General features: G+C 40.5%; 2 protein-coding genes across 4 annotated transcripts; one reads left to right on the top strand and one right to left on the bottom strand.

Annotated features, from left to right (window-relative positions):
• Positions 1-4617, top strand: RB195_009700 (uncharacterized protein; the record flags this gene model as incomplete). 2 transcript variants are annotated; one of them, XM_064190368.1, is made up of 9 exons in its annotated part: positions 1-126; positions 1126-1256; positions 1309-1450; positions 1509-1629; positions 1731-1810; positions 3019-3165; positions 3222-3349; positions 3438-3548; positions 4461-4617. In XM_064190368.1, the coding sequence occupies 9 exons, from the start codon at positions 1-3 to the stop codon at positions 4615-4617; spliced, it is 1143 nt and encodes a 380-aa protein (XP_064047950.1). The 2 variants fall into 2 exon arrangements, with proteins under 2 accessions (XP_064047950.1, XP_064047951.1); XM_064190367.1 differs by having other exon boundaries at positions 4452-4617.
• Positions 4618-8621: 4004 nt separating this feature from the next.
• Positions 8622-14438, bottom strand: RB195_009699 (uncharacterized protein; the record flags this gene model as incomplete). Of its 2 annotated transcripts, none has more annotated exons than XM_064190365.1 (7): positions 8622-8810; positions 10905-11010; positions 11613-11673; positions 11736-11929; positions 11982-12058; positions 14173-14237; positions 14366-14438. In XM_064190365.1, 7 exons carry the CDS (start codon positions 14436-14438, stop codon positions 8622-8624), a joined length of 765 nt encoding a protein of 254 aa, XP_064047948.1. The 2 variants fall into 2 exon arrangements, with proteins under 2 accessions (XP_064047948.1, XP_064047949.1); XM_064190366.1 differs by having other exon boundaries at positions 14381-14438.
• Positions 14439-15878: the final 1440 nt, after the last annotated feature.

Below are 15878 nucleotides of genomic sequence, written 5' to 3'. Positions count from 1 at the left end.
ATGCAGGAACCCCAACGGCTCTATCCCTCCCTAAATAGTCTTCAAGGCCAACTAGGTGGCTCTTTGGCTCAACCATCTTCCGGACGATACTCGCCTTCGACAGCGTACAGGAGCAGAATGCAGCCGGTAAGGAAGTCGTTTCATTCGAATTCTCGCAATTTTCGCTCTTTGCTTCAACAACTAATCCTTTCTCTGGGCATTTCACTGCAATCTAATGATATTCGCTAAGTTCCTCTACCTCCTATTTTGCAGCATTATTTCACTCACTGATGCAGAATTTCCTGCTTCAGAACTGAAAAGGAAACCAAGCTGAAGCTACGACTTCTGCGCATTTTTGACGCACATTTTCGAGGACGCATTTCTGTGCAGAACTGACAGATATTTTCAGTTTCGTGCTCATCTCTTGAAGGCAGACAGAAGTGAAATTCCATGTATCTCAATATTTTGTTGTTCTTTTTCTATATTCTCGAACCCATATGTATTATTCAAATTCATCGCGTATTTTACGGCCGACGCTGCATTAAAAATTGATTCCGCTCATAAATTTACAAGTGACGAAAAACAACACTTGATACTTAATTAATAACATTAGTCAATTATTCACCAACACTGCATCAGAAATGTGAATTGGAAAGTTGGCTGACGACTTTTGACCAATTACGGAGTAACGAATCAAGACAACGGCTTCACTACATAAACATAATGGCCTCATAGCCCACGTATCTACAGGGATTAGCGGCCCCAGATAGACAAAAAAGCGGATCACTAGTAATTCTTAGGAGACTTAATCGAAACTAGCGAGTATAGTGAAACAAGATCAAAGTTTTACTTCTGCTGTAATGAAATGCTTCATTGAAGCGAAGTTTAACTGTGCGCAGTTTATTGACGCCTAATCACACTCCCAAACACACGTGAGTACATTAATGTCATATATCTGCATCCTAATGTGTCCTATCCTATCCCACATCAAACTACGGTAGCAGATGTTTTCCTCTCATATCCGCCTCGTGCATCGATTTCGTTCTCTCACAGCCCAGGTGGTGGATGCACTTTCAAAACTCCAACTCCTATCCAACATGCTAACTGGGTATTAGGTTCCTAATCCAAGAATTCTTGCGATTTCAGTTCAACAACTCGTTGTTCGGCTCATTCGATGACCCGCTGTTTCAAGCGAGAGCCGCTCAAGCAGCGTTGGCCGATATGGACGTGAAGGTGAACATTACGAATCCACTAATGCGACCGCACGATATGTTCAGGTGAGCGGTGTGACGTCATCGTGACTGTAATGACGTTAAACTCGTTCTCCAGATATTCCAGTAATTATCTGATGACGTCAACACAAGATCCCACGAATATCTATCACGGTCTGCCAGCAGCTCCTGAAGGTTTCGACGCCACGGTGTTGGTGCCCACGTCATCCGAGCAGGATCAAATGACTCCACTGCAACAGGTACGGTCAAACTTTGTTTCTTTTTCTTACGGAGCTCCTCCCATGCTTGATTTTCAAGGTGATGGCAATGCAAAACTACGGTGCCTCATCGCATTTCCCTCAATATCCAATGGCATCATCATTTCCGTCGGCGATTCCACCACAAGTAGCTCGCTATCCACTTGCCGCGCCTGCAGCAGGTAATAGTTTATGACAGGATAATCTTCGCGACCCTTCAGTAAGCAAGAAAAAACAGAAAACTAGAAGAGATTTTTCTCATAAACCGATGAGTTTCTTCCAGAAGTTGACACCGATCCCAGGGAACTTGAGCGATTTGCTGAACATTTCAAACAAAGACGTATTAAGCTTGGTGTAACGCAGGTAAGATTACCTTCCTGATTTCGTTCGGTTCTAAATGAATTTCTGTCATTTTTCTCTGGAAATCAGCAACCTGACGAGAGAAGAACGTGTTTTAACCATCCTCGCGTAGGACACCACTTGACAATTACGTGCTCTTTCCTTCCGTTTTTTTTATTCGAAAAAGCCTGATGGAACTTTTATTTGATTTGAATGCTTAGCGCGCTATCTCTTTTTTCCGTACCTATTAATCCATCAGCAATTTGAATATCACTTTTTTTTGTACCTGGTGTGATTTCAGTGTGCTTGACTCCATGCGAGTTTGGAAAGTCAGAGGTAGATGCAATTTACTCTTTTGAATCCCTCCTGAATAATGAATTGTGCCAAGAAAGTTTTCATCCCAAGGCTTCCTGGGATGGTCGGTCTCTTCAGAACCAGCTCCATGCCCATGGATATTCACCTATTTTCATCCTACTCATTAATGAGTTTTCAGAATTTATTCGTTTTTAGTAGGATCCTCTTCCTGCTTGCTTTCTCCTTCAATATTTTGTTCTGATTCTCTTCGATTTTTTCTGCTCTAGTCGAAAATTCAGTGCTAGATTGTGAAGAGCGCGAATTTTTATGTAGGTGCTGTGTGGCGAGTTCTTTTAGATCGCCTTTGAAACCACCAAATTAAGAATTGTATTGTATGTATTACGCGTTCGTTAACCTCAAATGAATCTGAATTGAAGCGGATGCGGTGGAGCATCCCGAACGGATTGATCAACCTCAAACGCTTTATCCTCTATCCTTTATTGGTGTACTGTTAGTGAACACCAACGATAACGATTGTTACTCCGTCACCACACTTGCGATACTAATTAATTAGGTAACGTTGCAGCGCTGGACACTTCATATGTAGTGCTTGTCGAAATATTTGAAGGTTTTTTTTTATCTGCAAACGATACTAGGACAACTTTGTTTAATTCTGTGATTTTTGGCTTCGTTTTAATTTCGCAGAAGAAAATTCCAAAAGTCTACTCGAATAATTTGAAAAGTGAACAGAAAATCCTACGATTTCTTCAAAATTGTAATTACTATCTCATTCTGCGCTGTTTGAAAAGACAATCTATGATAAGACTGTTCTAAACAGGATCTGACTAGATATTTCTTGAAACCCCTTCAAGAGGGGAAAACCTATTGCATTTAAAAGTGGGGTGTACTGATTTTCATAGCGAATAAAAGATTTTCAGGCAGACGTCGGTAAAGCACTTGCTCATTTGAAAATGCCAGGTGTTGGATCTCTTTCACAATCGACAATATGCCGTTTTGAATCACTTACGCTTTCACATAACAACATGGTCGCCCTCAAACCTATACTACATAGTTGGCTTGAGAAGGTAGGTATAGTAGACCCCGGCCTTGTGTAGTATATCGCTCACATTGTCGTGTATAGGCAGAAGAGGCGATGAAACAGAAGGATGGATGTGGTGATATCTCAGGAATTCTGCCCAACACTGACAAAAAACGAAAACGAACCAGCATAGCAGCACCCGAAAAACGATTATTAGAGGACTATTTTAGGTGAGCGACGAGTTCTTCACCACACACACACACAAATTTATTCTATAGGTTATGAAGCTTGAACTAATGAATTTCTTTTGATTCCCAGGCAACAACCACGACCGTCTGGTGAGCGAATAGCAGCAATTGCCGACAAATTGGACCTAAAGAAAAACGTCGTTCGTGTCTGGTTCTGTAATCAACGGCAAAAGCAAAAGAGGTACTGAATTTTTCATTCATTCGCGGTGCAACCCCTAACAACGATATTTGGTGATGTCATTTGGTCCTTTAGAGTCTTATTCCACTAAAAACTTCTCCAAGCAACAGAAAAACTGACGTGGGTTAAATTTTCGCAAGTACTTGATGCACTTCTGCCCCTCAAAACACCGCTGTCTTTACCATTAAAAAAAGGAACCCCATTAAAACAACTACTCTTGTAGGAATATCATTGCTGTTCGTAAAGAATTTTTTAAACTCGAAATTCAAGATTTCGACCTCAAGAGTTCCAGAAACTCTTACGTCTGAAAATTTTCCGTAAAGCCATCGGAAGTCGTTAGAATAGGTAGATTCTACCAAATTATGCAGTTAGCTGTTCTCTTTTTTTTTTCTCTGCGCCACACTCCTCCACTCACATACATTCGCGCTTCCACATTTAATTGTTCCTAATTTTGTTGGTTCATTTCGAAGTGGATTAGTGCCTTCAGCTCATCTCAGTCTTAATTTTAATAATTTAATTTTTAATAATCTCCCATCCAAAATTCAAAAAATAAAATCCACTTGAATTCATTTTTGGTGACGGAATATGCAGTGGTAGAAGTGAAATCATAGAGGGTCCAGTTTACCTCGAAATAATAGAAAAAACTAGGTGGTCCTGGATCTAACCAACTTACGAATGAACAGCCTCTTTCACCTCAAGCCTCAATTAAACACGAAATCGAAAGTAACTCTTGTTAGTGGAGGAAAATAGAATAGAATAGAATTCGAACAACAGAGTACCTGTTCGGTGAGACTCTAAGAGCTGAACCACAAATTCGTGCACATTTTATTTTAACAGTTTCGAGGAAAATTTCTTTTTCAAACCTTACCCATCGTTCTTTTGAAGTTCCCAATCAATCCTCTACAGGGATTTCAGGTCACAATTCCGATGCAGAAATGGCGCTCCACAAGCGCCGCGCCTTATGCAAACCGCCACCAGCGGGAAGTGCCCGCCACCGTTCACCGCGCTGCCCGGCTACTTCGATCAACATCAACACACCGGTCCAACATTGTCACAGGAACTGAAATTTTAGCGATTACACCTCTGTTTAGACACTATTCTTATACGGTAGTTGCATGAGCTCGTTACTGATGATGGGAGCGTGATCTGAGAGATCTCCTACGACGGTGTCATCGATGACGTCATCGATTCTCCGGTACCTAGTTTTCGTTTTCTTGATCCAGATGCCATTGTTCACTTCACTTCCCTGCTACGTAAGCACGATCTCATAATAATAAGACGAAATCTCATGGTGTTCTTGCTCGCCTGCAGGGTATTATGTTCCGTTATTCTTTTTCTCCAAATGTAAATAGATGATCAATGTATTGATGAGTGATTCGATAATTGATTGGTTATTGAGCAGATTTTATAAGTATTTGTTGATAAAAACCATTTTGCAGCTTTCCTCTTTCCATTCATAACTGTTCTCCTCAAGATTTTAAGCGGACATTCCAGAATATTCCGAAGGACATCACGATAATGGTGTGTAGAGGCTGTAAACAGCTAGGTAGACATGCAATACAGTAGGAGGGAGACGAATCGATGACAGGAGAAGCGAGAGGGCACAAGCGGCGAGTGTGTCGTCGGCAGCACACGAGCCGTGGAGACTCGGCACGAAGCGGGCGAGCGAGCGCGGCGGGAGCGGAGAGCGTGAAGATGAAGCAGAAACTAGAACGCTATGAATGATTCAGTAGGTAGTGGAGAGGAAGGACGAGTAATGAGGGATTTAGCCTCCGGACGAGGCAGTCTCGACATTGAGGGATGCACCCGTCGTCGCACGGCACACCAACTCTGCAGTCAGTGGCTCTGGACTGAATTGTCCGCATTTTTGCGTATATTTCACGATAAAAACGTACATGTTCGCTACACTTCAACGAGAGTCATAAATTTGTAATGGGCATAATTAATTAACATTTTGGGTGGTAATAATTTCAGACGCGGGATTTCTTGTATCACTTATCAAAAGAATTAAAATAAACATATAACTCTGGAATTAAGACTGAATTTCTAATTTTTCAGCATATGCAATCGTTTGAAGCAACTCTTGAAACTTTTCGGCAAATTTCCCAAAATTTTGTTTTCTTAAAGTCATGTTTCAGAATTACATGAATGTAAACTATCAAAATGCTCAGAGGTGCGTTGCATAATTCCTAGTAAATTTTACAGGAGCCATCTCGTAAATTTTTCTTTTACAGTTTCTGCTTATGACAGGTCACAACTTTTTACAATCAACAGACAATTTACACTCATGTGTTTACTGTGTTATGGAGTCTATTCCAAGAAAATACAAAAAGATAAATAAAAATGTAAATATAATAATGATAAATATAATAATAAAATATAATAAATAAATAATAGATAAATATAATAATGATAATAAAATTGCGATGCAATGCTCAGCATTTGACGATAACACGCGTTTATACGCTTGAAGTCGTGTAGTACCAATCACTTGATCTTAAATTAATCTTGAATATTAAATATAACAAGACAGAGATCCTAAAACAATTACAACTAGCGTTTTTAGTACTGTAGGAGGATCCAATATGAGGAACCGATCATTCAGAGAATTAACGAGAAAATTTTCAATACTCCTTATACTTGTGAAAAATACCGCATTAGGGTTAGCTTGTCATTGAGTCAGACGATCTGAAGGCAATCAAAAGCACGTGACCTACCAGTGATTCCGCAGTGATCCACATCCATGTAGTTACTATCACACTGTAGCTACATTATTTGCTACAATATACAAAATATAGCTGAGGATTTTATATTTTGAAGTCTTGAATAAGCAAATGAAAAAAAATCGAGGAGACAAAATAAAAAACTTCAGTGACCTCAGTGGTTATGGAAACGTTTTTAACCTATGGAGGAACGAAGAAGGCAATTTGCAGAAGGAAAAAAAATACTACTTCAAACATATGTATTCAATCGAAGAACTGAGCGCTCACGGAGCAGTAGGGTAAACCTAAAACTCAAAGATCAAACGGCTTAAGCGGTCGATCGGTTAAAAACATCTATCAACATCCGATTTTTACGGAACAAAACTAATGAAAATAGTAGAAATGAAAAAATGGCAAAGAAAGACCTAAAGAAAATCGTCCTCTTTCTTTCGCAAGCCACATTTGCATTCTATTATATCCTAGATTGCATTGACAGTGATACACAAAAACTTGCATTGTGATGAAGACGATAAGAGTGATTCTTATGCCTATAAACCTCCCTAAGAAATTTGTGAACTTTTTTTTAAATGCTGCCAAGGTCGTAAGACGGTCAGAGCTGCGGTTGCAAACAATTCATATGTCATAGTTCAGTAATACCAAACCTCGCCGCAACAAATCATGTTTGCGGAGACGGCAACAGTTCTGCTTTTGGAATTTTATTTGTGCTAGCTCGCTTAATTTTTGTCGAATAATTTTAAATAAATTTCTCAATAATTTTTCGCCTTTATTCAATATTTAAATATATGGTTTGAGATGTACGAAACAATTGATGGGGTAAGTCACATTTTTGAGAAAATTCAACGAATCCATTACTCACGAAGCTGTGAAAATGCTCTTATATATTGTCATCACCTTATAACTAAAGCATCAGTAATCTGTAGATTTAAAACCGACCTAATTATTCAAAAGTTAAGTTAAAAATTTCCGATCTTTTTTTCTGCACGAGCGCTACCTTTTGGAATTCCTAATCTTCTAGCTTACATAAACTGACTAATATGCGAAAAAGAATCTCTGGGGAATGTCGATAAACTATGTAATTAGTAATTAACTTATTAGTAATTAACGTTATTTTAATTGGTAATGATGCGACTAGTGTCATCGACAGTAATTTTAGGCAAATAGATTGATTCCAGATTTTTTTTTCACAGTTCCCAAAGAGAGTTCTTTTTAGTTCATTTTGAAGAAGAATATCAATACTTAATGTGAAAATCCTTACTGAATTCCCCATGAAATAAAACATTAGGGTTCTCTGAAGGAATGCTTCGCATTGATAAATGATGCTATTAAGACAATAAAAATGTGTTCTAAGAGTGATAAGTGCTGCTAAATTCGCACGCTCATTAGTCATCAGTAATAATACATGATTCTCTATAAAATTACACAACACATCTTAAAAGCGGCACAGCACGAATCTGGCGTGGTGAGGGAACCCGCTGAGAACCGCTTTAGTTCCTAGAGGTACGTTAGGACGCTCTTGCATGCACACTTTTCAGTGTTCTCCACTGCCAATTCATTAGTTTTAACTGAATACTCTGGTGAGAGACCTCATTGATCTTCGACCGCATGCACGTGGCCGCGGCGCGTGCACACACGCGCACAGGGACGCGTTGCAACCGTAATCGTCGTGAAAAATTGTGTGTCTTCCGCATTTTTTTTTCACGACGATTAAAGTGAGATGAAACACTCCTGATCCAGCAATCTACACTCACTCCTAAGCTTTTCTCATCTTCCTTCACCACGTCAGATCCCTGGTGTGCTGCCTTTAATTAAGAAGTACTCTTCTTTGTACGGAAAGGTTTTGTTCACAACTCACAGCTGAAAGTACTTCAGTGAAAGACTACCTCATGAAACGAAACATCTTTTTTCTAAGTGCAGGTGATTTAGCGAAACGTCAGGCTTCATTCAAGTGCAAGGAGAGCTTCTAAATATAGGCATCGAATTTCTCCAATCAATAATTTTCTGATAAAAAAGCTCTGGATTCATAAATTTAAACGTATCTATGAATTTAAAAATAATGAGAGCTGTGACTTATTGTGTCACACTTAGCTAAAATAATTTTTAATGAAAATTATGTAATCCTTTCTGTAATAAAAATTCTACAAATGACTACATGAAAAGTTCCTTTAAATAGAAAGTAGTTGTCACTATGCAAGTTCATTACGCTCTCCAATGGGAAGCAGTTGGTTCAAATAAATTAAATTAATCAAACATGATAGTCGCGGTAGAATTAGTGAGAAGAAAAAGTGGGCTGAAATTCGTAAGAGTGCGAAAATCCGTTTTATTTTATACTTTTTACAGATCGCCTGAAATGAGATCAGCAATCGCTTTGGTGTCGAGAGTTCGATTTCAGTGTCCGACGCTCTTCTGTTGACTCCACGTACGGCGTGTCTGTCTGTACGCTCTTATCAACATAGGTTTTCTGGCGTTCCGGAAGAGTTTGAGTCTGCACTTCTCGCATTAGTCTTCCGTGCAGACTTTCGATACTCTCGAATTCTTCCGCTTCCTTAATCAGAATCTATTCAAAAGAATAAAAGATGAAAGGATGAAACGTTTAGCTTCATCACATCCTTTGAGATTTTTTTCTTCACAACACTTCGAAATCCCAGAGGTTCACAAACGCCTACATAATTATTTACAGTGGCCAACTGCTGGATTAAATAGGTGTTTTAATTCTTTAGGGAAAATCTTGTGCAACTGTATCGACGTCGCAAGCATAAAAGGTGTGTTTGTTCGCTGGTGGCGTGGAACCGTCGTCTACACTACACCACAACGAATCAAAAATTTTCGTTATTAGGACCACTTTGGGAGTATGTAGCGCAGTGGATAAGAGTTTCCGCTGTGACTGCACGATCGATCTATGACTCGAGACCACCCTAGTACCGACCAAATCTTTCTTCCCTCCAGGGTCGATAAATTGGTACCAGACTTGTCTGGGAGGATGCAAACACCGACTTGATACATCGGCTGGCTTCCGCAAGTTATTGTGTAAGCCAGTTACACGTTCGTAAACCTCGAACGATTCTGAATTGAAGTGAACGCGGTGGTGCTTCCCAGGCTTATTGTATAACACGCATTTCTGATGATAGTCGCTACTTTTGACTTCAACTCTCCCCCATTCCCTCGTAATCACCACCTCCGATCTTGAAAGACGGATTGGTAATAATAATGAATCATTACTTAACTAAAAGTTGGGAGAACTTCTCTGAAATTGACACAAGAAAGTATGATACGTAATCATTGGTGCAGATGACACATGTTCGCCCGCTTACTGAGTGGGATATCTGGACATTTCTCTTTGGCACTAACTCCATCCCAAATAAAACCATTTTTTACAGCAGCAAAAAAAGACGTAAAGATATTAGGAGACGAATGTGTGCATTTTCAAGATCGCTGGTTAGCTCATCCATAATCTCACGTTCTAACACTTAGCAATAGATCAATAAGCGGACACTAACAGCCTTAGCAAAAGCGAACGCAGCCGTCAGAGTGCTTATCTCCTCCACTCCAGAAAAACGAGGACTCTCTCCCTCGCGTACCGAACTGTATGCTCCCTTCTAATGAATCTCTCTCTCCCAATCATCAAAGTATTAACTAACCTATGAGAATCCTTTCCATTACTGCAAACGATTTTGTCTCGTTAAAGGAACCACACACCACGAAATTGGAGACGTTTACATCTCCCCACGAATCGGGAAGGTTAGGGGTGTAGATCACGAGTATGAAGATGATCTCGCACAATTACCCTTAATTATCCTAAATAGAAGAACTGGGTGGGAAATGGCCTTCTCGATCAAATTTTCCTACGAGACATCTGACGACGTGAGATGTAGGCCAGAGAAGGTATATCCACCGCATCTGCTAGCGGGCAATCAATGAATCTGATCGACAAGGCCGTTTTCCATGCCGCTTTCAAAAGCAGTTGGGGGGCGAGGGGGAACTGGACTTGATCGCAATCGTACTCGTGATTTACACTCCTAATCCTAACTATTCGAGGCGAGATCCCGACATCACCAATTGACGATTGATCCCTTTAATACTCTGATTTAGTATGACTTTGATTTGCTGTTGACTTTTGCTCAAAAGAACCAGTCCTTCTTCGACCCTACACTACTTTGTTTATGAAAATGTCTCGGCTTCATGCGTTTTCGAAAAGAGGACGACGCCTGCGAAACAAAGTTTTCAGAGGAGTCTTCTGTCAACACTTTTGCTGTATTCTTCCCCAACAAGTATGTAGTTTCATTGTCCACTTCGATGTAGCCGTGACTTGATTTGACATATAGTATCATCTTGTCATACAAAACTGGCGCTAAAGCATTCGCTCCCATATACATTCCCAAAAGTTATCTCGTTTTTCCCTTATTTCGAAAGTAGAGAAGTTGACTTCTTGATTAAAGGATATTTTTTCAAACAAATAAGGATTTCACACAATGCATCCCAAATTCTTGGATTTTTCTTGGACTTCTTTTTCTTGGATTTGTTGAGAAAACCATGTCATTAGCAGTACTTCCTATATTTGTTGTACCACTACTAAACTTAGCTTCTCTTTCTTTATTAAAATGTTTTCTTTTCGCATATCAGAGAGGAACTATGTGCTTACCTGGTCATCTTCGCTTAGATCTTCGTTGTTCAGAACAGCACACGTGAGCGCGATAAGAGCACAGTCGAAAGCAACACACATACAGATTCCAACTACCGGGACTTCCCTTAAGAAATCCAGATACTAACAAGTTCCACACTAAGTTGGAACTGAGGAATTAATCGAGAACGAAAAGGGGATTTTGTCGGAAGTTTTCTCCCGCACACTCCAAAACACGTTGATTCTAGTGTTGACTTTGACTCTGAACCAAGTTTAACGAAAAGTGTGGAAATGTATAGCTCTTCCTCTTTAGGATTTCTTTTAACAACCAAATCTCATACGCAAAAAGTCAATTTTACCTCTCGTGTTCCACTTGTGACCTATAAGCGTGCAGTTGGCTCCGAATCAAGTGAACACGACGTTACTGTAGCAGCACACGCTCTTCCTCTGCCTGACACAAACTCGCTCTGCCTCAATCGAAGCCGAATCGCACTCACCCGGTTGAACACAGGAATGTCTCCTGGTGAAAATTTGTTCTCTACATTCTTGAGCTGAACACCCAAATACACTCTCTCCCTCTTTCTTCTTCACCCTTTCTTTTTTTTTCCTTCTCTCACTCGTTTTGATTAAATGGGCCAACTCTTTTTTAAGATCAGATTTCTTCTCAAACGTTTTTTGCTTCAGAATAAAGTGAGAAGACCAATAGGATCTTTGAATCATCTTGCTCACCTTCCAAAGTGAAACCTCAGCCTTCTGAACTCTTCGCGTCGCGCTGCTTTTGACTCAGAATCTAAATTTTGTTCTTGTGCAAACTTGCGGGACAAGGCGCTGTTATCAGCGAAGTTCTAATACCATCAATATTTGAAGCAAATCGAGCTGTAGAGTTCAAAAATGGCCTTTTCGCAGAAGGGGGTCTGAATGGACCGAACGATGGAAATATAGTCGCATTCTCAAAGGTGGAATTTCTGAGAACGACTTTCCTTGGCAAGGGTGGGAACTTCTCATGGAATAGATAGCACACGTCAGGCACTTCAAGAAGCGACGTCCTAGAAACATAGAGACATTTATTTTTCCAAACACAGAATAAACCAAACTTACAGTTTTGAGAATGGTGCAAATGGAGAGCTAGAGGAATTGCGAGTGCAGCATTTCGAGGACAGCGCGCATTTGTAGATCTGAAATAGAGCATATTTCAGTTTATAACAGGATACTGAATCGAATTATGAAGATTCTGAGCATCATGGAAAGGAGAGGGTCCATGGGTCAATCGCTGCTGCAAAGTAAGAATGCTAGGAGAAGATCACTTCATCTTTCATCATCAGTAATTCGTCCTGTTGTGCTACCACCGGGTATTTTGCCTACCCCCTACGATAATGCGCTGGTCTATTTTAACAGATGTGCATAGTGACCGGTACTTACGCTTGCGCCGGCGGCAACTCTACATCAATTTGCTCACTTCTCTTACTCGGTACGTTACCTCTGTCTTCGGTCCTGATCGAATCAAGTGCGCGTTGCAGTCATCCGGCTGACACAAGTACCTACATGGGTGCAAAGGCCGTGCATGGAAGCCGCACTCAATAACCTCAGTTTGCTTTCTCCTACCACAACACTATTGTGTTTTCGTTGAAATAGTTTTGGTGAGAGAAGTCTATGTTTCTGAGCACGACCTAGTTGCGCAGCCAACTGAGAACCCACTACTTGTGCCTTTATTTCGTTTTCTTGCTTGTGGTGTATCCCACTCTTCCATACGCGGGGATCCATTTCAGCCCTACACGGTATAGTAGGGTCAAAACGACATGAAACACGTACGCAATTGCGTACGCGGCTTCTTTCGAGGCGCTTCGGTGGAACGTAGTGGCTATGAGCGTGGTGAAATCCTTGCTAGCACCACCCATCGCTGCAGTTGGCGGCGGGCCCACCTCGGTTCCAACTGCTGCCTCCACAGCGCAGTTTCGAGCGCGTACGCAAATGCACATCAACTACACTAGTGTTTCATGTCGTATTGACCCGACTATATATACGTTTGGTGTGTCGCTGTATAGTGTGTAATTGTTTGCAGGCGCTTGAGTCCCACGGGAACTGTTCAGCTCCGACCGTTCAGATCAAAATCAAACCAGTTCCGCTCTTTTATTCTCATATCGGAACAACTGATATCGTGAAGGTCTGGTCACTTCTGCTGCCTGACTCTGTCGCTAGTCGACATCGTCATCGTTGAAATTCCTATTTCCTTAATGCAGTTGCTCAGCCCAACTAAGGCCTAGCTCGGGCATTTCACCATTCAGCATCCTTACTTCCGAGTATGACCGTATTAATAGCTGTCGACCGTAATCGAAAATGATATCGTTGCTGCCAGTTGTCATCAACCCTAACTTTAAAGAGTGTAGAAGCAATTGGGGTACACCCCCGTGCTATATCCATTTTTTAACTTTGTAATGGCTTCTGAAATTGCTACGGAATGTCATCAGAACGATACATAGGTCTCCACAACCTTATGGATCAAGCGCTGATGTTATCCAATCCATTTAGGACGCGTCTATGCGTCCACTTAACTTCAGAATCGTAAGCGCTTATGAACACGTTTATAGTTGTGTCAAAACAACATGAAGCACGGCAGTTGCGTAAGCGGCTGCGCTCGAAGCGGCGCGACGGAGCGTAGCGGTTGGGATCGTGTAAGTGTCCTCGCTACCGCCACCATATTTGCAGTTCGTCATGGTCCCACTTCGATTTCAACCGCACCGCTTCGAGCGCAGCCGCTTACGCAACTGTCCGTGCTTCATGTCGTTTTGATTCGATTATGCACTCCATCTTATGACCCATAAATGTAAATCAATACGTAGTTTTCAGTTTTCTTGAACCTCAGACAGATGTGACACTACACTGGAAGGATGTAACACCTAGCTGGCCTCAAGCGGAACCGAACCGTCGATCGCTCCGTCCTATTGGTGAGCTTTCATAATCGGTTCAAAACGACCTGGAACTCGGAGCAGATGCGTATGCAGCTTATGCGGTTGTGACAACGGCTAATCCAATTGGGGTTGCTAGCATCGTTACAATTCCGGTGATGAGCGGTACTAGCAAGGATCCTCCCTTGATCCCAACTGGTTCGCTCTACTGCTCCGCTTCGAGCTCAATCGCCTACGCAACTGCATTCAGCTTCAGCTTCATTCAGCAACCGGCTTCAGCAAGTTCGAACCTTACTATACCACTGCACAATACGCGCTTTTCTGGCACAAATTAATTGAACTTAGGTACTGAAATATCTCAGTGGTTAAGAGCTACAAACATTTACCTTAAGAGTTTCATTGGAAACCAACGAAACGCAGTTACAGGAAATGATAGTGAGGGTTAGTAAATCTGAAAAAGGAAAGTAAATGAGCGTTTGGAATATGTCTAGTTAACCAAAACATCTTTGCACAAAATTCAAAATGCAGATAATTTCTAAGTAGCAAACAATTTTTGAACAGTTCAAGATGTGGACAAACCCACTGAGCACCCACCAGTCAGTAGCATGCCGCTGCGGTGCCGGCAGAGATCAGAAAGAGACCAACTCTGCATTCGAAGCGTCGTACTATGAATGAATCACAGTGATAAAAGAGTGATTCCCAGGATATCAACGTCACAAAGTGCTAGACCAGTGAGACTACCGCGAGTTCTCGGCTATTTTAACATTTTCTTCTCAGTCGTTGTTGGAAAGGACTTATCAGGATCAAGGTTTTTTTTTTCTTTTTTTTTCTTCAATTTCTAAACAGTGGGTCGTAAGAGAAGTGTTCGAGTGGTACGAAGGTCATACGGCTTCTCAAAAAAGGAGAAAAAATGAAGAGACGAAGGAGAAAAAGACAAGGGAGTAGTTGATGTGTAAATAAACACATATTAAGGGATGCAAAATCTTAGAAAAATAGATGGTGTGAAGTATTTTTCAAAGATTTTGCTGCTATAATTCCATACTTTTTGGTCTGAGACTAGTTTGGGAAAATACTAAACAAATGAAAGACAACGAGATTAGGATAAATGCGAGGGGTCATTAGTACGAGGGCAAGAAAAAGAGTGTAATTTATACAACACGATCTGAGCTAAGCTTTGCGGCTTTGCTTTAAAGTAAGTCACTTAAGAAACTTTCAACGAGAAAATGAAAAATATCGAGTATGAGAGAAAGAATCAGAAGTATTCGTTTTCCATATTCAGCTGTTATTTTGAGGACAAACCATCAAGTAACGAAGTAAATATAGTGCATCGTGAATAATCTAATCGAAGTTGTGAAGGTACATATGTAATGAAATGGAAAACAAAGTGTTTTAAATGCGCGTGGCTAAACAAGAACTTGGTTCTACTTAAAATTTAACTTGCTCTCATAACCGCCAAACCTAAACATTACAACTTTCTGTATTAATATTTTATTTAAAAGAAATGGAACAAACTTCGTATTGAGTAATAAGAGGCCGTAGGAGACAAGCTTCAATTCTTTCATAGTTTGAACATTACTTCGGAACTCCTTCATTACAACCAATTAAATACATTACGTACTCTTTTGAAAGGAACATCTAAACAGTGAGCATCTGAAGAGCACATTTCTCATCCGACGATGACGTATTTTTTATCGTCACCCAAAAAAAGCAATTTCGGAGCAGCTACTGAGCGAAAAAAAAGACATCTACAGCCGGTATTAGTTATAAAACTAGTACAAAGTTGCTAGCGTCGTTAAACTCCACAAATTTCTGAATAACGACGCTAGAAGTGAATTTCATGAAAAATTCTTGCAGAATTGTAGAGAGAGAGATTCTGTCTATATTCGTACAATGTTTGATGCTTCTCACTTTACCAGTTTTATTTTTGAAACCTAGTTGAGAAAAACTCTAAATTTTCCTTCAAATTTTCGAGTTTGTAGTCAAGGATTTTTCTTGATTCTCTACAAAATATGGCACCGAGTTTTTCAACTATGCTACCGTAACCTGGCAACGAGAAAAGGTGCGAAATTTCAGATTTTCGTCAGCGCGTCAA

The sequence above is a fragment of the Necator americanus genome, chromosome III, assembly GCF_031761385.1.
Source record: "Necator americanus strain Aroian chromosome III, whole genome shotgun sequence".
Lineage (NCBI taxonomy): Eukaryota > Metazoa > Nematoda > Chromadorea > Rhabditida > Ancylostomatidae > Necator > Necator americanus.
The sequence above is the reverse complement of the archived record's forward strand: the minus strand, read 5'-3'. Positions and strand labels throughout refer to the sequence as shown.